This window comes from Mytilus edulis, chromosome 8, assembly GCF_963676685.1.
Source record: "Mytilus edulis chromosome 8, xbMytEdul2.2, whole genome shotgun sequence".
Taxonomy (NCBI): Eukaryota; Metazoa; Mollusca; class Bivalvia; order Mytilida; family Mytilidae; genus Mytilus; species Mytilus edulis.
In genome coordinates, this window is record NC_092351.1 from 40,998,013 (window position 1) to 41,024,061 (window position 26,049).

Below are 26,049 nucleotides of genomic sequence, written 5' to 3' on the forward strand. Positions count from 1 at the left end.
GGTGATACATGGCTGTGTACATAATGTATATACAACTCGTCTAAACATCAACCCAACAATGTTAGATCTGTAAATTTGCTTTCGCAAATTTTTGGTTCTTCCCTCGCCGGGATTCGAACCCATGCTACTGTGATATCGTGACACCAAATCGCCTGCACTGCAGCCGTCCCGCTAGACCACACGACCACCTGGGCTCTCAAAAAAAGAGCTTTCGGTGGGCATGTGTTACCTTTCCACGTCAGTTTTAATCTAGCGGCGTACTACAGTACATGATATATAAGGTTGATGTTTAGACGAGTTATATATATATATATATATATACCACTCGTCTAAACATCAACCCAACAATGTTAGATCTGTAAATTTGCTTTCGTAATTTTTTTGTTCTTCCCTCACCGGGATTCGAACCCATGCTACTGAGATATCGTGACACCAAATCGCCTGCACTGTAGCCGTCCCGCTAGACCACACTACCACCTGGGCTTCACAATAATAAAGCTTTAGGTGGCCGCGTGTTACCTTTCCTCGTCAGTTTTAATCTAGCGTCGTACTACAGTACATGATATATAAGGCATGGATATGTTATTGTTACAGATCTGACATTGCTGGGTTGATGTTTAGACGAGTTGTATATACATAATGTACACAGCCATGTATCATCATCATTGCTGGTGATCCGACGGATAAATCTGTTGTAGAGTTGTCACTGACTCAGACGTACTTATATATATATATTTACAGATCTAACATTGATGGGTTGATGTTTAGACGAGTTGTATATATATATATACAACTCGAAAAAGAACCCTCATTTTTAGATAGACTCTTGAATTTTAAGAGTCAATATAGAATAAACGGATCATATAAACCGGAGGGAAAATATGATACAAGCCCAAACGAAAAAATATATACGCGTCTAAATTGAAAACTACGTTCAAACCTATAATTGCGTTGGATAAAAACCGCAATTTTTATACGTGTGCATGTAAAACAAATTTCGTTGTAGAAGGGTCTAAATACAGCACAAACAACATTTTCCAAAAGACCAAAAAAGTGAAAAGGTATATTTAAACAAAACGCATTTCATTTGACTAACAGGTCGAACAACTGATGTTCTTAAACCCTGCTGACTGCCATTGGCGATTGACAAATAAAATTGATCACAAGATGTAACAAAATGGATCTTAATATAAATTTATTACTAAACAGAAAACAATTAACTTGTGGCCACGATGTTATGCCACAAACATAAGGTGTCAATATATTTTTTGTACACCAGATCCGGATTTCGACAATTAATGTCTCTTCAGTGATGTTAGGGATCGAAACGGTATTTGGAAGGCCATATAAAAAGTACCCTCATTTTTAGAAAAAAGTACTCTCATTTTTAGATAGACTCTTGAATTTAAGAGTCAATATAGGATGAACGGATCATATTAAACGGAGGGAAAATATGATACAAGCCCAAACAAAAAAATATATACGCGTCTAAATTGAAAACTACGTTCAAACCTATGATTGCGTTGGATAAAAACCACAATTTTTATACGTGTGCATTTAAAGCAAATTTCGTTGAAGAAGGGTCTAAATACAGCACAAACAACATTTTCCAAAAGACAAAAAAAGTGAAAAGGTATATTTAAACAAAACGCATTTGACTAACAGGTCGAACAACTGATGTTCTTTAACCCTGCTGACTGCCATTGGCGATTAACAAATAAAATTGATCACAAGATGTAACAAAATGGATCTTAATATAAATTTATTACTAAATAGAAAACAATTAACTTGTGGCCACGATGTTATGCCACAAACATAAGGTGTCAATATATTTTTTGTACACCAGATCCGGATTTCGACAATTAATGTCTCTTCAGTGATGTTAGGGATCGAAACGGTATTTGGAAGGCCATATAAAAAGTACCCTCATTTTTAGAAAAAAGTACTCTCATTTTTAGATAGACTCTTGAATTTAAGAGTCAATATAGGATGAACGGATCATATTAAACGGAGGGAAAATATGATACAAGCCCAAACAAAAAAATATATACGCGTCTAAATTGAAAACTACGTTCAAACCTATGATTGCGTTGGATAAAAACCACAATTTTTATACGTGTGCATTTAAAGCAAATTTCGTTGTAGAAGGGTCTAAATACAGCACAAACAACATTTTCCAAAAGACAAAAAAAGTGAAAAGGTATATTTAAACAAAACGCATTTGACTAACAGGTCGAACAACTGATGTTCTTTAACCCTGCTGACTGCCATTGGCGATTAACAAATAAAATTGATCACAAGATGTAACAAAATGGATCTTAATATAAATTTATTACTAAATAGAAAACAATTAACTTGTGGCCACGATGTTATGCCACAAACATAAGGTGTCAATATTTGTTTTTGTACACCAGATCCGGATTTCGACAATAAATGTCTCTTCAGTAATGTTAGGGATCGAAACGGTATTTGGAAGGCCATATAAAAAGTACCCTCACTTTTAGAAAAAGAACCCTCATTTTAAGATAGACTCATGAATTTTAAGAGTCAATATAGGATGAACGGATCATATAAACCGGAAGGAAAATATGATACAAGCCCAACCGAAAAAATATATACCCGTCTAGATTGAAAACTACGTTCAAACCTATAATTGCGTTGGATAAAAACCGCAAGTTTTATACGTGTGCATGTAAAACAAATTTCGTTGTAGAAGGGTCTAAATACAGCACAAACAACATTTTCCAAAAGACCAAAAAAGTGAAAAAGTATATATATGTATAATTTTATAGTTTAACATTTTATGAGAGTTCATACGACCTGAATGAAAGCAACTATTGACAATCGCAGGGACTTAAAAAAAACTCGAATGAGATGTGCTGACGATTTTGTACCAATTTGGCGTGGTTGCCAATTTGGTTGAAACTCATGAAATACAGATAGAAATTTTAATAAAAAAAATTCATGTGCAAGACAAAGAAATACAAACAAGTTTTATTTGGCCAAAATATTAGACCTTTTAGGTGTGTTTACTAACAATTGTTTACTCTTAAGTGTTTTGGAAAAAACAGTAAGGATGATAGAGATAAACTGTTTTTGTCATGAATTATATCGAATTGTACAATGTTGTAGAATATCCATTGTTGAAGATGCACATAGACATTTTCGACACATGCTCTTTAAAGTCACTATTTTAATAATAATTCTAACTTTCCTTTCCTTCATTCAATATGTTCTAAATGTGTGTGTTGTATTTACGTCCTTAAACAAATTTCCTTTAATTTTCAATTGCCTACTGTGTACTTACTGTCTCAAAACATTCTATAACCGCGGTTCCAATTTTCCCCACAAAAAACGGAGCCAGCCCCTAATGTTCTGACAATAAAGTAGTTTCTTTTCCTTAGTGACACCCTTTGTTTTTGCTCTTGTCAAGTAACAAATCATTGAATGATTATTTTGCTACAAAAAAAGTGTTACATACGGGTCGTCTTTTGGCCAATTGCATGAAATAGGCATCGTCATTATAACTGGAATTTTCAGGTTTTCTTTTTCTTTGACTACAAAGTCCTTGTCATCTTTTTGCTCAATCTTAAAGAGAAAAATGTTAAGCATTATGTTTGAAGGCAATGACATGCATCTTCCCTGACTATAAAATAATAGAAAGCGATATAGCTGTTATATTGGATCGTTTTGCAATGATAATTGTTATAAGGTACCAGGATTATAATTTAATACGCCAGACGCGCGTTTCGTCTACATACGACTCATCAGTGACGCTCAGATCAAAATAGTTATAAAGCCAAACAAGTACAAAGTTGAAGAGCATTGAGGACCCAAATATTCCAAAAAGTTGTACCAAATATGGCTAAGGTAATCTATTCCTGGAACAAGGCTTCAAATTTAAAACAAATATTATTCCCATACGTAAAATTGCATTTATGAGAATGGCTTTATATATACTTCCATTAGAATATTGTGTCTATGAAATTGTTATGCTTATACGAAATATAGATTAAAAACTGGACAAACTTGAAAAGGCTTAATTATTATTTTATGTTTTTATAGTGATTACGATTATAAAACAGTATTGACTCTGATCCCTTTTTTGACATTTTTACCTTTTATGTCTGTTTGTTTTGTCGTTGTCAATATGATTGAATTTTATGTGACTGTCATAGGGTGAGAGGTATAGCTACCTATAAATACAATTTTACTCCATCTACATAAAAAAAAAATGCATTTACCAAGTCAGGAAATGACAGTTGTTATCCATTCGTTTGATATGTTTGAGCTTTTGATTTTGCCATTTGTGTAGGGACTTTACGTTATGAATTTCCTCGTTTTTTTTTATTCATTTTACTTTCTCAGAAATTTAACCATCCCCATTGCCTTGCTTTCCTTTAAATTTAATCGTTTGTATCATTATGTGCATACGTATGCAATTAGTATCTTTCATTGATTTGATTTAAAGTATACTAGTAAAAAAATATCTTAATAAAATGTCTTATAAAAATATGTACCGCAACAATTTATTTCCTATAGAAATTTCAAAAAAGAATGTGAACATTTTACATAGTTTCCTAAATTTCAATCCACCTGACTGATACTTCTAAAATTATGTACATGAAACAAGAGATCAAATAATCATTATATATTTTTCGTCTAATTGTTTTGTTAAAATTACTTTAAAAAGTTCATGTGTGAAAAAAGTGTTTGTTATGGTACATGTTCACTTATTTGAATCTTTGTCCAGCCTGAATAATAAAATTGGACTGTGAAATGAAAATTTGCCCATAGAACATTTAAAAAACAATCTTAAATATTCATCTGAACCCACTTTAATTGTTAATTTCTGTGTCATTTGGTCCCTTGCGATCGTGGAATGGAGGCTTATTTGCAACCATACCACATCTTCTTTTTTATATTGTTATTTCATTTTTATTATTTAAAACTGAACACTCAGATATAAAGGTTCTTTTTATAATTTTGATACCCATATGATAGGTTTTCTAAAGCGATTGGGACTCATATTTTGCAAGACACAGTAAAACAAGTGCAAACAAAACTATAGATGGTTGCGTAAGCTTTTTTTTTCAATAGTTTTTGAATGATCATAAAAATACGCGGCCGGAAATAAAAGTAGAATCGTCTTCACAATTTGCAGAAATCATTTAGTCAACATGCTTTCAAGTTGCCCAGAAAGAGGAAAACGTGAAGAAAACGTGCAAGCATTTGCCAAACGCGTGCGTTAGAAAAAAAAAGGCAGAAATTTATCAATCCGGTGGTTCTAGCTCAACTTATGAGGGTTTTCATTGATTGGTCATCTCATGACTTACTTAAAATGGAAGTGAATTCCGTCATTTGCAAACTGCCGCCAAAGCAGCTGTTTTGGAAAATAAATAAATGCATTTAATGGACTAAGCAAGACATACTTGCCATATAGCCAATAGGCATGGGGATCTCTTACTCGAAATATGGCTGATTACCAGGTTGATGAATCCATGAATTCAAAAGACGGGAGACACTGCATTTACGAGTCATAAAAGACTTAAGGGATATAATAAAAATGCCTATTTGTTTAATAATGCGCCAGAGGTTTTTACTAGTTAGAGTATCAAAAGGCTTGAAGAATTTTCCAAAAGTCAGTATTTAAAAGATTTTGGTATTTTCTGTTATACTAAACAACCAACATTCGGAACATGCTCAAATTGGATTTGATAAGACAGTATAATTTAAAAGGAAAATTAAAGAAATAGGTCTTTCTTCAAAAAGAAAACAAATTACATAGGTTATGTTATTTATGAAAACGTAAAAAGAACAGATTAGGCCAACGGAATGCAATTAAATCTTCAAGGTCACTTTCAACTGTTAAAGTAATTAGGCGTTTTATGGGAGTGACCGTTTTTATGGAATATTTCCTTCAAATTGATAAAAAAAAAAAACAACAACAGCTGAACCAATCGCTGAGCTAACAACGAATTAGCAAAGTATAATTTGTCAGGAAGCTTTTGCGTCATAAAAATTAGTTAAACACCTCAAACATATTCAGATATAAATAAAACATAAAATTAATATTATTTTACCAGTGACAACTGTATAGAAAATGTAAAACGCAGCGATGTAAAAAATGAAAAATACTGAAAAGTTTTTACTAAAATTCACCTAAAGCTTTTAAAAAGTTGTCAAAAAGACAAGTTTATAATAACAGAATGTTCATGTTGGCATCAGGAATTTCGACTTATAATTGCAAAATTTATTTATTTCACAAACAGAAAATACGTGTGTCGATTTCTAACCAAGATTAGTGCCCCCTCTTAGTATGGCAATTATAGTGAAACAGGTAAAATTGATACAGAAATAAGCAACAACAATATTGCAGTTGACGTATTTCATTATAATCAATTATAAAACAAACTTATGGAACCTAACATTTATAAACTAGAATTAATAAAAAGTCTCTCATGTTACAGGAGTAGCAAAAAGACCCTGAACTTTTACACATTGTTTAAGAACTAACATCTGAAATATCAAAGCAAACTATAAATTTCAGTTCCAAATGATAGAGGAAATGTTATACTATCTATCATGGTCTGGTGATTAGAAGCGCAGTTATACATCTCGGGTTATACAAAAGATGATGTTATGGACGGTCATCGTGATTTAAATTATTGCAAATTGTTTTACAGCATCAAACAAAAATACCTAGGGCATATCGATATTAAGATTGTATAAATACTTAACGATTCATTAACCTGTCAAATGAGAAGCTAAAAAAACCAACCAATATTACCACTTAAAAACAAATATCCTCCTCAATTGTTTTAATACCAGTTTCATTTGTTTCGGTAAAATAATATTTATTACGATGGCAAACAGAATAATATGTCGGTAAATGAAACAAATCTTGCACATAAAAAAGAAAAAAGTAAAACATCAATCTGATACTAATCTATTAGTATCAATTAATGAAACAAAGTTTAAGATGAATCAAAAGCATGCTTAACAGGTTAGAGAATCAAAACGGGAAATATTCCAAAGAGATAAAAGCCCGACCATAGAACACAAACAGCAAAAGGACACCAATTGGTCTTCAAAGCAGCGAGAAATCATAAAATCCAAAAGGTCACATGTTTGAAGGACTTGCAAGTTTTGATACTTCTCTTACGAAACCAACTTAATTTATACACTTTACAATTATCTCCATGACCGTACATTATTCCCAATAAGCATCAGACTTCTTGCGTCTTCATACCATTGTAGTATGGTAAACAACAGACTAAACTATTAAAAGTCTTCATACTCTTATTTCTAAAGTTTCCTAACAATATGGCACTTTTTAATGCAGGTCAAAGATTTTAAATAGAAAGATCCGAAATTTGGCATACTACTGATACATTCATGATCTCTGCTAAAAGTAAAACTTAAACAGACATTTTAACTATATGAAAGATATTCAACACATTTGGAGGTATAAAGCTAGCTGATTTTATCCTTTACCTGACTCTATTAAAAATGCTATAAAGCTTTTGTTTTTCAAAGCGACAGGCTTACTTTGATCGATAACTTCTTTAGACCAAAGCTTTGAATTTATAATTGTGTCTGTTCCAAAGCCGGTTCGTTAGAGTGAAGTAAGACAATTGTCGTCAAACAATCGTTATGGTGATTGTTTACGTATAACCAGAGATGGAACTACCAGTAATTTCAGAAACGGCCTAACCAAAGTGATTACATAAATACTTGACGGTACAATTATTTTGCTTGTCTTTCAATTCGAAAATCTATCAAATATATAAAACATAATTATCTATTTGATATTCCAAGCAATGTATTCTTAAACTTACTTTTATACCCGCCATGAAATTATCTGACATTTGTATTGGAGTGGGAGCTTTCAAACCATTTTCCCATGCCTGTATTCCACACTTAACTAACATATTGGGACGATATTTATTTGTCCAGTGTTTTTCTTGTAGAAAACCTTTTCCATGAAGTAAATCATCCATGGTTAGTGATTTTGCCTTTACATCTTCAATTTTGTCATCATTTATATACCATGTAATGTCATAGGTATATTTAGCATCCAAACCGTCGCATTTACAATCGAAAACTGCTCTGCTATAAACCATATGTTTTTTTAAATCTGTTAATTCCTTCTGTTTCATGAAGAACTGAAACAACATATGGCTTTCGAAGCTTTATATCTGGGTATTCTGGAAAAAAAACGAAACCTTTCACAATTTAACCTTCATTTGTAGATTCTAAAACTTTTTATAGTACTTAAAAATGTTATGTGAAATAAACAAACCTGTGAATGAAGAATACAAACTATATCAAATGCGGATATAAAGTATGGAGAAAGTATTATTTTCATAATTCTATATTTATTTGATTAAGTTTGGAATTTTAAACATAATTAGAGCAGAACAAAACCCCTTTTTGAGAAATTAAAATTTTATATTTCGGAAATATATAAAGTTTTGTTTAATATTTAAAATTAAGTTCGAAATTGCTTTTTCACGAAAGAATAAAATATTGCATTCCACTACTAATACACTTCTATACACCTGAACAAAATAGTGCTTACTCATCACACAATTTGTCTGTGATTTCATAAAAGGGATATGATAAGACAGATTTTTTCAGATTTGTAAAATACTTTTAGAACATTTTTGCTTATTGAAAATAGAGGACCGGCTTCAACCATTAACAGCTGATATAGCAAAGGTGTCGTCAAATTAATTGGTAATGTATTGATAAATAAAATACACTATTATTTTTTTTTAATATTTCAAAGGTGTATCAGTTTTTGATGGGGTTTCTAATTTGTGTTTTGTGTTTTGTGTTGTTGTCTGCTGAAATTTCCATTTTTATTAATGACGTTGTAAGTTTATTTCCGACTTATATGTTTGAATGTCCTTTTTTCGCCTTTTTTGTGTAATTTTTATAAGAAAGTTTGAGTCAAATAGAATTACTGCCCCACGCAAATATATGATCGCACAGGTAAGTATACAAATAAACATTGTATAAAAGTGACACCTAACATCCACGTATTCCAACATCAATCCGAATCCCGATAGCAAACAATCTTATTCGGAAGACTCCGTATACATACTATAAGTACTTTATTGTAATTATATTACAAAATATTGATCACCTGATGCTAGTATTTCTAGACTTGCAATTGCTTTACATCAATCCGACATTAATTTAATGTTTCGGCGGTTTTTGTATTATATGCTAATGATAAATGTATAACATTTATGAAAGGGTTTAAGCATTGTAGGCCCGCCATCATCAGGGATTTACCTATATCAATTTATTTTAATTTTGTCGTTGTCAATAGATCTGCAATATTTTTATGCTTTTTATTATAGTATTAATGAATGGGTGTTTTTATAATGGCCCTGTTATATTTCCAAGGTCTGTAATAATGGTCGAGGAAGTCTGTAATGGCCCGAGGCAACGCCGAGGCCATTATTACTGACCGAGGACATATACATTTGTAACAGGGCCATTATAAAAACACCCATTTCTTAATACATTTATTAACCAACTGAACAAAAGTAAATGTGTTGCTACCAACTTGATGTACTGTCTTACTCTTTTAATGACAGTTTAGTTTGAAAAAAATAATTTGTACTTCACCATGATAAAGCTTTAAATATACCAAATATCCAAATAAAGTTGAAAGAAGTTATGTGTTGAAAAACAGGATGAACAGTGATCCTCTTTAATGTTTGTTGTTGGTTACTAAATAAAACAAAATACAAAAAGGTATTATACTCTTTACAACTTATCTTATTAACTTTATTAAAAACCCTAACTGGGCTTAATACAGACAAACTAGGCATTAATACAGGGCCATTACAGAAAAAAAACAGGGCCATTACAGAAAAAACAGGGCCATTACAGAAAAACAGGGCCATTACAGAAAAAAAACAGGACCATTACAGAAAATATGTAATTTTTAATAAATAGTCATTTTTGGCAATAGTGTACTTAGTTGGTTGATAAAAGCTATTATTGGTTTGCTTGAAAATATTTCGTTGCAAACTGCATCCTGTTTTAGTAGGTCCCAATGTTTACTCATGCATGGTTTTAATTTATGAATGCATGGATTAAATTTCGTTGCCAATATTAAAGGAATTTCCTTTGTGTTTTGTTTGGCCTTTTTTCTTATTAAATCAGATCTATTACATGATAATGCCTCAGTTATGTACTTTTCGATTTCAATCTCCTTGTATCCTCTCTTTAATAACTTCAATCTGAACTGTAACAAAATATATTGTAAATCAACATCATTATTTGTTGTTCTAATGTATCTGATTACTTCGCCCTTGATAAACCCTGCAAACGCATGTCTACTGTGACAGCTTTTACGATCTAGATAAAGGAAGCCATTTGTCGGTTTAAAGTGTGTTTTCACATCCAAAATATTTTCATTAGAAAATCTAGTTCCTTTGAAAATATTAACATCAAGAAATATTATTTCTTTAGATGAGAATTCTTGTGTGAATTTCAGGAACGGATGATGATTATTTGCTAACTCTAGCAAATCCTTTATTTCCTTCGAATCGCCGTGATATATTAATATAATATCATCACGATACCTTCCATAGAAAAATATATTTTTTCTATTTTCAAACTTAGAAAGAATTTCTTTCATAATTTTATACATAAGTATATCACAGATTTCCGGGCTTGGCACTGCTCCTATCACGGCTCCTATTGTTTTGTATAAAAGAGACACCTAACATCCACGTATTCCAACATCAATCCGAATTCCGATAGCAAACAATCTTATTCGGAAGATTCCGTATACATACTATATGTATTTTATTGTAATTATATTACAAAATATTGATCACATGATGCTAGTTTTACTAGACTTGCAATTGCTTTACATCAATCCGATATTAATTTAATGTTTCAATGTTAAAATAAACACACGTAGTGTTTTATTCATGAGTATTGCTACTTTTGATGATTAAAAAACAATAAATGTAAAAGATAGGCGAAAGATACGTTATAGGGGAGATTGGGGTAAGTGGACATGTGGGGTAAGTGGTCACTGCGTTAGTTATTTCCGGTAGCTGTCTTAATGCAAGTTGTCTCCCGTCAGACACGTAGCTGATCAACACAACGAACAGTCAAAGAAAAGTTAAAAGGTAAATTGAAGGTCAATGCACCTTAGTAGTAAATATTCAGGCATATGATTTTTTTTGCTGGTTGCGATAATGGAAGGAGAGATAATTAGTAGTTATAATGAATCATACGTTTGTTTTAATAACATAACACACAGAAATCTGTCCCGTTCGGCGACAAACGTTCGTGAATGCATACTTGAGATTCTTAAAACGACAAATATGGCCTTAAAATGAGACTTTCAATGATTCTTTTGATAGTACAATGGCATAAAATTACACAACTAGCTAAATAAAAACATCCTGCTTCTGCAATACGGCGGCATACATGTCGTATACCCGCCGAATATGTACGTTCTCAAAATTGTCTTTTACAATAAATGTATGTGGGATTCCGTTGAAAATAACTTGACTTGATCGAACTTGGATATCAAGGATTACGATTCAAACCCAAAGACTTGTTTATCTGTGCGGAAAATTGCTGCTTTGAGTAAAACAGAAGAAGCGGTGCCGTGTTGCAAGTAGCTTTCAATATGACGTCATATCATTCATTAAAAAAACAGAAATTTGCATAAAACATATCCTAAAGCAGATCAGTGCACACAAACCCCCTTTATGCTTAGTTATAATTCAATAGCCACAACAAATGCATCATAATAAAATGTATCACTTTAAATGGTCGACAAGGAATAAATTTGTTTCCGTTTCTTGAAAAACACGATAACAACCGAGGTGTCCACTTACCCCATTACCATAAAAAAAATAAACATACTTGGTATGTGTCTTTACTTTTCTATTGTTTTGTGTTGTGCATCAAAATTTATGAAAACTTGCAAAAGGTTATAAAAGGCTTTCCAAAGGATTTTTAGGTACATATGAACAAATCCAAAAGAAAAAAAGGGGGGGGGGGGGGGGTAAAAGCATGTTTAATTTGCTACATCTCAAAGAGCTCGAGAATCTGATAAACAGTTACAAATATTAGCCAATGTTTGTAAATAATATGTGTTCTCCCGCAATCTTGTATATCGACGGCAGTCTCAGTTGTTAAATATGTATATATATATATATAGTGTATAAAACACTCATATAAAGCAATACAACCAACATCTTTTTTATTTCAGCAAAAAGGCTAGAAACAAAAAAGGATGGACTCCAAAGCAAGGAAAGTGGGGGCATGTCTAAATTGAAAGCATCAAAGTTATATAATATACCAAGAACAACACTACTTCGGAGACTGAAAACTATGGATCTGGATTCACCAGCAACAAAAGCCACAGTACTTGCCATAAAGGATGAAGAAGCTCTGGTCGGGCATATACTAAGAATGGAGGAAAGAGGGTTTGGTTTAACTATCACAGATGTCCGAAAGCTAGCCTACGAGATAGCCGTGAGGTCGGGGAGAAAGCATTGTTTTAACAATGATAAGAAAAGTGCCGGTTATGATTGGTGGCAATGTTTTAGAGATCGGCATCCATGTTCATCTGTACGCATACAAGAGGGTCTTAGCGCAGCACGAAGTTCAATGCTGAATCCAAATGTCATTTCAGCTTACTTTCAAAAGCTTGGAAGTTTCATGGATAAACTGAACATTAAGGATAAGCCCCAGCAAATTTTTAATGCGGATGAGACTGGCGTGAGTACCGTACATGATCCATCAAAGGCTGTCGGTAAAAGAGGCCAAAAGAGTGTGCATTCCAAAACAAGCGGAGAACGAGGCGAAAATGTAACTGCGTTATGCTGTGTGAATGCAGAGGCAAGAGTTCTACCACCAATGCTCATCTTTAAGGGACAAAGAGTAAGCCAAACATTGATGGGCAATGCACCAGCAAAAACATTATTTGCATGCATTTAGAGTTCATTTATTGTTACCTGTACTTATTGTAACGGGAACTACATGGATGACAACTCTGACGATGAAGACTGGGGTAAATGTTCGAGATGTAGCGATTGGTATCATGAGTGTCGTATACTGGAAAGTGTGGGCATAAACTTTTACACTTCGTGTGTAACAAACATTGACATGTTTCAAATTTTGACCAATTATTATAGTGGATTGTGTTGTCAATATTTATCATGATCATTAAATATGTTATATCCTCTTAATATCATTGGATATTAATTTAAAGATTTACCAAATCAAAACATTAAAAAAAAAAAAAGAAGTGCTGAAGCACTATCCAAAAAAAGTGGATAACACTAAACAGACAAACCCGGGAACAAATAAGACAAGACACACAAGGACAAATAACAACATATAACATCGAAACTAAAAACAAATGAGAAACACGGACCCGAAAAAAACACTTTAATAGGCGACTTCAGGTGCTCCAGAAGGGCTTTGAATTTTCCCTTGTAACTATAAATACATGTATTTGGAAGAATGATTGATTGACATATAATTACAAACGTGTCATGCATAATCAGGACGAAAACACAAATTAAACAGAACAGAATGGCATACCATTAAAAGGGAAGAGTTTGGGTCGATTTTAGAACGCAGCAATCATGACTAGAACCTTTGTTTCCATCGGGATATTTGAAGAAGTCACAAAAAAAAAAAAAAAAAAAAAAAAAAAAAAAAATAACCATGATTTAAATTTCCATCCAAAACACACAAAAAAAAAAATATTCCCAAACCAATCAAAATTTACAATATTCGAAAATCATCCCACACATACCCTTCCAAAAAAACCGACAAGGACTGAAATATGAAAGCAAAATTTCTGAATTTCTTCTTGCTAAATTTTCAGACCATTTCTGAAAGGGAGAGATAGACACTGAATTGATAAAAATGTTACATGCTGTATGAAAAGCTAATATATTGGTTAATATTAGCATCCTGCAGTTGCCGGCAGTCGGAAATACATAATTTTGTTTTATAATCAATCAATCTGACAGAGTTCGGAGGTAGGAATAAAAGGTGGAATCGAGGCGATTAACCCAAGAAAATGGACTTAGAACACTTCTTTTACATTTACTCGTATATGACCAGTTACCCCAATACATGGGGTAAGTGGTGCTTTTTCCGCTGTTTGATCTAGTCCTTGATTCCCAACAAGCCCGTGATAGGAACTGAAAAAAATGCCTAAAATTATGAAGAAAGGTCTACACATAATTTATTGGAACGGAGGTGGAAAATATCATCCATGTCCCAGCGAGCTGAAACGTGTGAATACGCTTAATGTGTCCACTTACCCCATTCTCTCCTACTACAGTGACATTCAAACTTATAATTTGAAAATTAACTGACAACGACTTGGCTTAATAAAAAAAGGACTTACACTTAAACAATATTACACAATACACAACAAAGAAAACGTCAAACTGGACAACAGTAACCCAACAAAAACTTTTGGATTCTAGGTGCTCCGGACGGGTAAGCAGATCCTACTTCAAAATTGGCATGTTGATCACGGTAGTAAAAATTCGCTTATAAGTCTAATTTGGTATGTCACATTTAAGACGGGGTTTTAGTAACTTAAACTATTGAACTAATTGCTTCCTTATAAGAAGCAACCTTCTATAAAAGAAATCATGATTGGAAATACAAACCTTAAAAAATCGCATCAACTTGAAGATATAATACTCCGTATCCAAGCGCTGCTAGAATGTTGCTACACAGAAATTGAAAATTCACAATTGAGAAGTTGAACTCGTCTCTTTCGTCGTAAAGTTTTGTTTTCAATATACCTTAATTGTAATTTTAGATGCAAGTCAAGATTTGAGGCAGACTTAACTCTATCTGGCAAGTTCGGTTAAATAAATGCGTTTAATAAATTTGGAAATATTCTGCGAGAAAACATCATCTATATAGCGGAAAGTAAAGTTAAATAATACTGCTAACTTCAATGTTTCTTCAAAAGAGGTTCATGTATAAAATCAGTCCATATGAATAATGGGAAGCAAGTAATTTCGTACCTTGACCATTTCGTACCTCTGCCATTTCGTATGGAAATTTGCAATTTCGTACCCGACATTTACCATTTCGTACCCACAATAATATCCATTTCGTACCCACCATAATATCCATTTCGTACCCTATGGGCCAAATGCATCTACCGTTTTGTACCTTGGACTTAATGCATGTTAACTAAATGTATTACATTTTTCATTAAGTTTTTCATGGTTTAATGGGTTTTATAAAATATAACATAGATAAGGTTATGCATCTATCCGTAGAAATTTTATAAACACCGATGCTTGGTTTGATTAAGCAGCACATACACACCTTCCATTAGGTACGAAATGGTGTACTGATAAATCTTACATGAGGAACGAAGTGACATACATATAAATCTTCTATGGAGTACAAATTCGCACACCAATGAAGCATGCACATATCAATCTTCCAAGAGGTATGAAATGGCATACATGGAAATCTTCTGTGAAGTTCGAAATGGCATCCATGTAAACCTTCCATGATGTACGAAATGGTATACATACAAACATTTTATTAGGTTTGAAAAAAAAAGTTTCGAAGGTTCCATTAGATACGAAATTGTTAGAGTATGAAATGGCTGTAATTCTGAATAATGTAGCTAATCGACAAGAAGAGTTAGTTCCCATGGGATTGCCAATTGTTTGTTGAAAAACACAACCTCAAATCAAAACAATTATGTGTCAATCTAGAAACAAAGCATCTTGATAATGTCAGTTTCGAAGATTTTTATATTTGAATCAGAGTGATCCCTCCCTTAGACATGATATTAGAATCTACGTTAGCAATCTTATTTTATGGAAAAAAGATAAAACAACTCTCTCATTTGGGGAATACCTGTGTAAAGTATAGAAAAAGTCAAATGTTTTAATATTATTGTTCGACGAAAGAGTATTAGATTGTATCTGCTCTAAAAGATCTTTTGAATATTTTAGTATCGAAATCTGATTCATGCTGTCTCTTGAATATGCAGTTTCTTACTGCGGGAAGGACATATGTGTCCTCCCCTGGCTTACTGCGGGAAAGACATACTGTATATGTCCTTTGTGTAAAAAAAAAAAATGATTATTTTTTTCCCTTTCGTAATATTTCTGAAAAAAAAACACCTTTCCTTCAGTTATTGAATACATTTTATATATTTTATTCATCATGTGATTATTATTTTTGTTGTTTTTTCTTCCTATCTGTTTCATAAAACGTCATTATTACGTCATATATTATTTGACGTAATTCGACGTCGTAATTGATTTGACGGCATGATAACGCTATCACATTTTAGAATGAACAATGTTTATGCTGTTATTGATAAGATAAAAAAGAATCATAGTATGAAACAGAAGGAAGAAAGAACCCAACCTCAACAAAATGCAATACAAACAAAACCCAACAATAAATAAATATTTTAAACAAATGTCCGTAGCTCTTTTAGATTTGGAGAGACACACATTATACTTAGTCTTGTACTTGATGCATGTCTTGGTTTTCTTACTTCTTCAAAAACAAATTAATTAAACAACGAAAAAGTCTACGTTGGTATTTAATAAATAAATAAGTCTACAATTGATTTACTGACACGAATTGTAAAATTGGCATAAAATAGCATTCTGCATTTTAATGTATTTTTTTATGCACTATTAGCTATTATAAACTTTAGTTTTAGTTTATGTGCAAAAATGTATAGATACTATGGAGTTATTGAGAACCCGTTAGGAGCAGGAATCAGCCAAATAATGAGAAAAGCCTTTAGCGTAAAGTCAGCTAAAGAAGGCCCCGACATGAAAAAATGTAAAACTAACATGAAAACTAACGGCTTAATTTATAAAAATTTAATTTATCAAAAACATATGTGACAGACATGATCCAACTACAACCACTGAATTACAGACTCGTGACTTGGGACGTAAACAAAAGTGTTGTGTTATCTTTATTTTTCCGGTCATTTTTTGTTTGACGAGTGTTGTTACCTTTTGAAATATTTGCTGCTGAAAACTTATGTGTAACTTAATCTATTTTGTGTTATAGTTTTTTGTATCCTGCCTTTCAACCTTTCAGAACAAGTATTCTTATTATTTATATATATAATTTTATAACGCGTGGATTGTGATGACTCGAAGTTACACCACATTGGAACTGTATTTATACCAATAAAAGATCAGAGTTTCACATTTTTAACGACACATTTTTAAATCCCTTTACATTTATTCAATGAAGTAAACCTTACGATGTTTAAATTTGAGACCAGTAAACATTTTCAAAACTCATATAATGATCTATCACGGCTTTAAACAAAAATCTATGTTTTCCTTAGTATGCTTCACGTGCTATATAAGTTGGGTGGGTGGGGAGGGGGGGGGGGGGTAAATATATATGATAAAATATCTTTTCTAAATATGTGTAAATATTAGATTGAAGTACGCATATAAATTCGGAAGGGCCCTCTAATTATTTATTCTATAAATATATACATATTGATGTTTACAAATAGTATAAATATACTATTGAACAATAGTAATCACAGAACTTAAACAGGTATTAACGAAAATGTTAGAACCGAACCTAAAAAATAAGAAACACAAAAAACAAACATGTAAAAATATAGCTAATAGCGCACACCATCCACAGATTACAACACCTGAATGAAAAATACAGGTATGCAAAGATATATTACAGTTAAGAAGGAATTTTATGGTGGTAATTAGTAAGCATGCACCAGGTAAAAATGTGTGTTTGATTTGGATTTGTCATTCGTTAAGCATCAATGTGTTATGATAATGAATATGACAAATAAAATATGATATGAATAGATATAAGAAGATGTGGTATGAGTGCCAATGAGACAACTCTCCATCCGAGTCACAATTTATATAAAAGTAAACCACGATAGGTCAAAGTACATGCTTCAACACGGAGCCTTGGCTGACACCGAACAGCAAGCTATAAAGGGCCCCAAACAATTCTAGTGTAAAAAAAAAAAAAAAAAACGGAAAAAACAACGGTATAAACTATGTAAAAAACGAGAAACACTTATGAACCACACCAACACACGACAACTACTGAAAATCAGCATATCATAGAAAAAAATAACAGTAGTAAACACAAGAAATATTTCAAGTGATGACAGTAGCTTCGGTGCAACCATCATCTACACAGAAAAGGGAACAAGACGATTACAGTGTATCACTGATGGAGGATTTTTACGGAGACAGATACATTTTACAGTATACATAGCAAAACATTTCACAGCATTGACATATTTTTGGCATTTTTAAACATTTCTATTAAAAAAAAGGATATAAAGTGTGCATGTGTAAACACCATTAATCATGTGTCTTTCTTAAAAAATTAAGGCTGAAAATTAATTGCGTCATAGTATAGTTATCAAAGGTACCAGGATTATAATTTAGCTAGTACGCCAGACGCGCGTTTCGTCTACATAAGACTCATCAGTGACGCTCATATCAAAATATTACATACATCCTTTATAACATTATATCAACTTGAGCATAGTTAAAATAATAACACAGCACTATTTAACTCAGATTGTTTTGTATAACTTGCTAATCGTTTGACTTTAAAAAAAGCTTACCTATGCTTTGTTATACCAAAGTATGAGAGCTTACTTCTTACGAATCAAAAAAAAGTGCACAATCACTTGCTATTGAAACGGGGTGATACACAGTTTACATAAAGCACTAGCAACTGAAAGTTTCTGTAAATTTTGCGGAGATAACGCAGAATATTGTGCGCATTTCCTTTTATAATGTCCCCAATATAAAAACTTTTGGGAGAATTTACGTTTAAGTTTTCAAAAATTGGTTAAAGTTAATGTTATCAAATCAGTATCATATTTAATTAATCAAAATAATATTGCTGATGCCAACCAAATTTGTAAATATATGAGATAAGCATTTGAATATAAAAAAAAGGAGATGTCAGATGTGGTATGATTGGCAATAAGACAACTATCCACCAAAGTTTAAATGAAGTGGATGTAAGTACATTGTAATTACAGGCAACCGAACGGTCATTAACAATGAGAAAACCACAATTTAAAGTTCAAAACAATGCTTAGTGTCAGTTAGTCTACCATAAATAATGGAAGAAATATATACAAAAAATAGACTTGTAGTTATAGATACAGCATATAATGAATTTTCTCTTATTTTGCATCATGTTTTATTTACATTATTTGTCATGTTGTATATATGTCATGTTTGTTGAAGTACACTTGGAATACGCAATGCCATCTTTTTTATAGGTGCTTTATCCAATAAAATATTTTATTTGATCTAAGATGACCAACCGAAGATAAGTAAATCTGACTTGAAATTTTGTAAAGTATAGTGCTGTTTTGCAAAACCTGAACGTTTTCTTAAAACACTGCAAAGTGCTTGAATAATTGAATAGCGCGAAACTTCCTTAGGACGTGACGTGATCATCATTATGACGTTACGTCATGTCATATAAATAATGTTATTTTTGAAAAAAAATAAACATCTATACTTTATGTTTGGTAATTCTTCAATTATTTGAGTTAACATGCTGTTATACAAGACTGAATAACAATTTACTGTTTTTGGTATTTTTTACTGAAATTGACCCGTTTCTGGACAATGTTTTGAAATTTAGCTACGCACTAAGAGGGTTAACTTAACAGCCCGGTATTGATTGCTCATAAAATTGATGTTAATGAATTAGGAACAGGTTTCGTGGAACACTTGAACGACCAAGCAATATAAAAAAATTGTAGTGACATTTATGTTGTTAAAGCATTCAGTGATGGAATATCCAGTTCTTTATATTTGGCGGAATATAGAACAGACCTATGATAATTCAGGATTCCCTCTATGATAAGTGTCGCGAGGGAATATTTTGAGTTTCTAAGTGAATTGTTATACATAATATATTTGTTTCAGCACTTTTTGAGCATTTGATATACCCAGCAGTATAACATTGTTTGAAATGACACTGATGTAGTTAGGGTATACAGTGTTGGAAGAGCCAGTTCTTGGTCTTTGACGGATCATAGATCAGACCTATGTTTATTCAGGATTTCGTCTATGGTAAGGGTCGTGAGGGAACATGTTGAGTTTCTAAGTGAATTGTAATACCTGATTCATTTGTTAAGCAGTTAATGTAATGTGATTAAAACACAAAACGATGCTGTTTGATGCTTCACCTGCGGGGACAACCGGACAACAACATATTTTGTTACGGAAGTATGACAAGTGTTTTTCAACACTTTGGTCTTTGAAGCTTGATGTAGCATGGGTATTCTTAGTTTTTATAACTATATACTTACTAAAACAATTTGGACCAAACCCTGTCTTGGAAGATGTGCCATTTATACATCTCTTTTGATCACCTACATAAGTAGAAAACAAATTGCACAATGTCTTTTTTAATGCTACGTTTTTACATTTTAATATCAAAAAGCTTTACAATACATAGAGATTTATACATGGCCTTTTCCATATCGGCCCGGGTATCATCCCGAGACGAAGTCGAGGTGCTGATATGGGTTGAGGGATGATACCCGGGCCGATATGGAAAAGGACATGTATGAATCTCTTTATCATATACTTCCGACAATTGTTTTATGTAAGGCAAATAAATAAATGAAATAACTAGAGCAGTCGAAAACTTTACAAAGAAGTTAAATTATGCAGCCAGCATAAAATACACTATATTTGTCCAACAATAGCAGATCCTGTCAATCCATGATAAACTATCATCATTGAGAAAATGTATATCATTGGATTTAGTCATGTTTACATCTGGTTTTAATAACAGCTGGTTCTGTACAAGCATATTTACCATTGGATCCAATACACCTTATCGCTTTTTGTCCGCTAGTAATGGACATCATAAAAGTTCCCGTAAAATTTTGACGTCATAAAACTGAGAAAAAAACATCTGACGCCACAATGGAAAAGTAAACAAACGATACCGGAAATACTGGAAGTAATTTGCACGAGAGGCACTGTTATGGGTTTTGTGCACGAGATGCCCCTGATATGGGTTATCAGCCCGGGTGGGAAATTATGGCTTGTGTACTTTCGTTCATTACACATATGCAAAAGCTATCGTATCAATGCTAAGTATATGATAAATATAATTATTGACTGTTTATAAGTTATACATTAATTGATATGCTATTGATAAACATCCACTCCTCGGTGTAACCGGGATATAGACGAAGACAACAACAGTATTTAGTACAGATTGTCTGATGTTTGACAAGCACATAATTTCTTAAGACTCAACCAGTTCCACATACGATTTATAAAGATATATTCTAAGAACATTGCCATTACATAACAAAGTAAACCAGTACCAAAAAGCTTTCTCTAAAATTTAAAGATTTTGATGAAAATGGCCTCCAAAGGAAAACTCCATGCCGAATACAAATTTCACAATACTTTTATCTTAACTCTTCCTGGTTAATACCAATGGTTTGTCAAAATTTTGGATTACTTTTGTTTTATTTATGGATTGTATTTTTATGATTATATGGTGGGGTTTATATATTTTCAATGTTTTCTTTTTTTAAAGACATTTCCGTGCTCATTTACTCTTCATTTGCTAATCAACATCCAAGTATGAAAGGTTGCAGCGTAGTCATTTGCGTAATATATTCACATTTCTATTTCCAGAACACTAATAGATCTTATGTCGTTATTGTATGATAATTTTGCATAAAGCTTTTGATACCATTTAAGATAATCAATCAGCACTGGTCGAATGTCCTGAGGGCAAAGTTTCGTTAGCAGTTTTTTTTTTTTTACTAGTATAAATCTAAACCTATTATCCAGCAAAATAAAATGACATCGCCATGGCTAAAAATTAAAAAAAAAAAAGAGCAACAGAAAAACATTAGTAAACATGAGCACGGAACGAGGACATACGTATGTTAATTCATGCATATCTTTTTGAAAACATAGAAAGCTAAAGACTGAGCAATCATGTTTTGCGATTTCTATTAAAACTAGGAAAAGATATATCAAATTAAAGTGAATCCTAGAATTTGTTTAAGAATTGAATGCTTCTTTTTGTAAATTTATTGGGGTGTAAAAGCGTTGACCGAAGTACATTTTGTATGAAGCGCGGAAGCGCTTCATTCTAAAAATGTACGCACGGTCAACGCTTTTACAACCCTTTAAAGTTACAAAAAGAAGCATTCAATACTTATAATTACATTTTGTAGCTATGATCATGAAAACACGAATTTTATATATTTTATTATTTAATTCACCTGTGCACTTTATTGTTGGAGCACGTGTTATCATGAATGAAAAGTTGTATTGAGCAATACAACTGCTTACGGAATAACACGTGATGTGCAGTTAGCCAATCAGAATAAAATATTATAATGAAACACACATCTAATGTAATTATTAAAGAATACAAGTCATCCACCAAATTATTGATATTTATGATGAATTGATTTGTTTCCTTATTGGTTTATTATCTGTGCATTCATTTCAGAAATTAATGCTTCTGTTTGTAATTTTATTGGGGTGTAAAAGTTATAACCCAAGCACATTGTGTATGAAGCACGGACGTGCCTCATTCAAAAGATATGTGTACAATAAACACTTTTACAGGTCGGGAACACTGACTAGCTTATATGGATATGCATGAATTAGCATACTTATGTCTTCGCACATGTTATTGTTTATTTACGTATGACGCAATATTTTGTATCTTGGTTTTTGACCAGTCCACAAAATGAGTAACAATACATGATACACTACATCGTGTTTACAATCAACTGGAAACACGTGTTATATGAAATTCCACCATCTTTTCACCAGAAACTTTCATAAAGATAGTAAAAAAATAAGAGATCCTTGGATTTTGTCTTCGTAAAAAAGTGGACGACTTAGAGGGTGTCAAATATCTGTTGGGGTCACTTATATTTCACAGTGTAAAAAAAAAATGTTTTTACGATATTAAACCTTCTTTTATAATTAAAAACGCAATTAAATCGAGGAAAATTATGTATTTATTAAGAAAAAAACAATTAGGAACAAACACGTGTAATCATCAATTGGTGCTATTTATAGCCGAGTATACAGTATGGTTTTTTTCCTGTTGAAGGCATGATGGTTGCCTTTAATAACTTGCATGTACATCCACTGTATCTATACTATTAAACGAGAAGACCTCATTTTTGGTGTCGCTTCTCTTCTTTCCACAATAAATTAATCAACACGACTCTGTGTCCTATATGTACAGTGCATAGTCGCATTTGTCATCCATTCATATGATTATTCAGATTGAGTTATTTTGGGAGAAAAACGAGAAAAAAGGCATCCGGATATTGTCCCGTCATTGGACGAAATTTTAAGTCAGATTATACTTCCGGTTTGCGTTTTTCTGTATACTTTGAACAAACAAATAGTACTTTAATTCTGTTCAGAGTTTATTAAATGGAGAGGGTCTGTATACTATGTCAATTGACCACCATGGATCGATTACTAAACTAAGAATTGAAAGTAAATACACTTTATTTATATAGTAATATACAGATAAGCGCTAAAATTATTCATGTGAACTTTTGATACCTTTTCTGAAATTCTCCATTCATTAAATATTTTACAAAATTCATTGATTACAAAAAAAAAGATGTGGTATGATTGCCATGTTGAGACAACTCTCCACAAGAGACCAAAATGACACAGAAATTTACGACTATAGGTCACCGTACGGCCTTCAACAACGAGCAAAGCCCATACCGCATACTCAGCTTTAAAAGGCCCCGAAATGACGATGTAAAAAAATTCAAACGAGAAAACTAGCGGCCTTATTTATGTACAAAAAAGAAACGAAAAACAAATATGTAACACACAAACAAACGACAACCACTGAACTACAGGCTCCTTACTTAAATGTTCATAACATACTAAATGTATGTTCATATTGAAATTGATAGAAAACCAAAAATTGGGAATTTTGGAAATGAAGGAGGAGGTATAAAACTTCTAACAACACTTTACATACTTTTAACTCCGCTCTGAATGCCCGCGATTTCGCGGGTGTGTTCTAGTTTGATCTTAAGTGGATAGTTGCCTCATACCACATCTCCTTATTTTGTATACTTTGTACCTTTATACCTTTCAAAAAGATAGGTTCCTCATTATGAGATATTTACTGTAGAATACTGTGAAATATTTTTGTATTTAAAATTTGACAGGTACAGAACATGTATAAATAGATATAGGAAGATCTTGTGTGAGTGCCAATGAGACAACTCTCCATCCAAATAACAATTAATAACAGTAAACCATTATAGATCAATTTACGGCCTTCAACACGGAGCCTTGGCTCACACCGAACAACAAGCTATAAAGGGCCCCAAATTACTAATGTAAAAACCATTACTAATGTAAAACCATTACTTATGTAAAACCATTACTAATGTAAAACCATTACTAATGTAAAACCATTACTAATGTAAAACCATTACTAATGTAAAACCATATAAAGCCTTTAATTGTTTTACACTAGTAATTTTAGATCCCTTTATAGCTTAATTTTCAGCGTTGAACCTATGATTGCTTACTTTACTAGACTGTGTCCTGGATAGAGAGATGTCCCACTTGGCACTCATGCCTTATCTTCTCATTTATATATACAATTAAATTAAAGCACGTTTTGGAAACCTTAACAGGCAACATGGCATCCACTATGATCCAGGGGATTAAAATTATTGAAGATATCGCACATAAGTCAATAGGACTGCAGCCTAACGATACAAATACCTCTTCAGTATATATTTGGATAAAATTAGCAACAGACGGACTTCGTCGATGGACAAAACTTTACAAAATATGTTAAGATATTTAACGTCCCTCCATTTATAACACATGTTTTGGGGAATACTGAATATTATGATGTTCTTACTTTTAGAGAAGGTCCTGATAAAAAAAATACACATCCAATGCGATAAGTACTTAGTGTCCTTTTGTTGTTGGGATATACAAGTACCCGGCCACGTCCACTTTGTGTTTTGTTAGATGTGTAAAAAAAAATCATGGGATCGAAACTGTATCGTTTGCCCTTAAGTACGAGTTAGATGTTAGCGACCTCATTCGGAAGATATGGAACAATTTTATGAATTATTTGGAATTTCTTGATTTTCAATTTTTAGTGTTTCTTGTGAAACGGATCTTTTCATAGACTGTCAGCGGGAACGCCAATGACACAAAAGCAAGTATTTATGTTTTACAGATAGAGAATGTTAACATTTTGATTGCCAAAAAAATACACGTTCCTATAAACAAACATAAAAATTTCATTTTACAAATCAAAAAAGTTATAATTTTCTGGTAACGATTTCAAATGAAGAAACTATGTTGAACAAAAAAGATCAAAAAAAGAAAAGCATCAATAAAATATTTTCACAAATAATCAAAATGAAGAAATTTAGATAACGAACGAAGAAAATATGTTTACCAATTAAGAAAACTGTACTGAAACATGAAGGAGTTGCATTTCACAAATCAGGAAATGTAGAAATTCATGTGACACATGAAAATAAATGTGTTACAAATAAAGAAAAACATTCTAAAAATTGAGAAAACTGCATCTTACAAATTAAGAAATTGCATTTTATAAATTCAGAATTGCAGTTTACATATTCCGAAATGTGTAATTATGGCGGATACTCCCTAGCCGACCTTCTATAGGTACTTAGCTTACATTGTATCTTCGTCGTTTTCAAGTGTTTAAGTAAAGATTATTTAATTTTTATCGAATTAAAATTTTGATATTAATAACGTTATCAGTAGATTTTTTTTTACATTGGAAAAGATGTCAAACCTTACAGGCGGACCAACATCGTTTCTTCGTTACTTTGTCAACGGCAATTTATAGTATGCTGGGAATTTAGTGTTTGCAATTTGGTAAAGTAAAGTTCAGTCCTTGATGAAGCCAATGTTAAAAAAATAATTGATCGTAATT

General features: G+C 32.3%; 2 protein-coding genes across 2 annotated transcripts in view; one reads left to right on the forward strand and one right to left on the reverse strand.

Annotated features, from left to right (window-relative positions):
• Positions 1 to 26,049, reverse strand: part of LOC139485581 (von Willebrand factor D and EGF domain-containing protein-like) — a 51,583-nt gene that overhangs the window by 12,953 nt on the left and 12,581 nt on the right. The window contains exons 4-6 of the mRNA XM_071270173.1: positions 20,384 to 20,446; positions 7,842 to 8,210; positions 3,482 to 3,588 (exon numbers count right to left, since the gene is read on the reverse strand). Coding sequence (XP_071126274.1) covers positions 3,482 to 3,588; positions 7,842 to 8,180 — 446 coding nt within the window. The 5' untranslated portion in view covers positions 8,181 to 8,210; positions 20,384 to 20,446. The remainder of the gene's footprint in view (positions 1 to 3,481; positions 3,589 to 7,841; positions 8,211 to 20,383; positions 20,447 to 26,049) is intronic.
• LOC139484087 (jerky protein homolog-like) lies at positions 11,054 to 12,996 on the forward strand. The gene is made up of 2 exons (XM_071267812.1): positions 11,054 to 11,060; positions 12,266 to 12,996. The coding sequence occupies exons 1-2, from the start codon at positions 11,054 to 11,056 to the stop codon at positions 12,994 to 12,996; spliced, it is 738 nt and encodes a 245-aa protein (XP_071123913.1).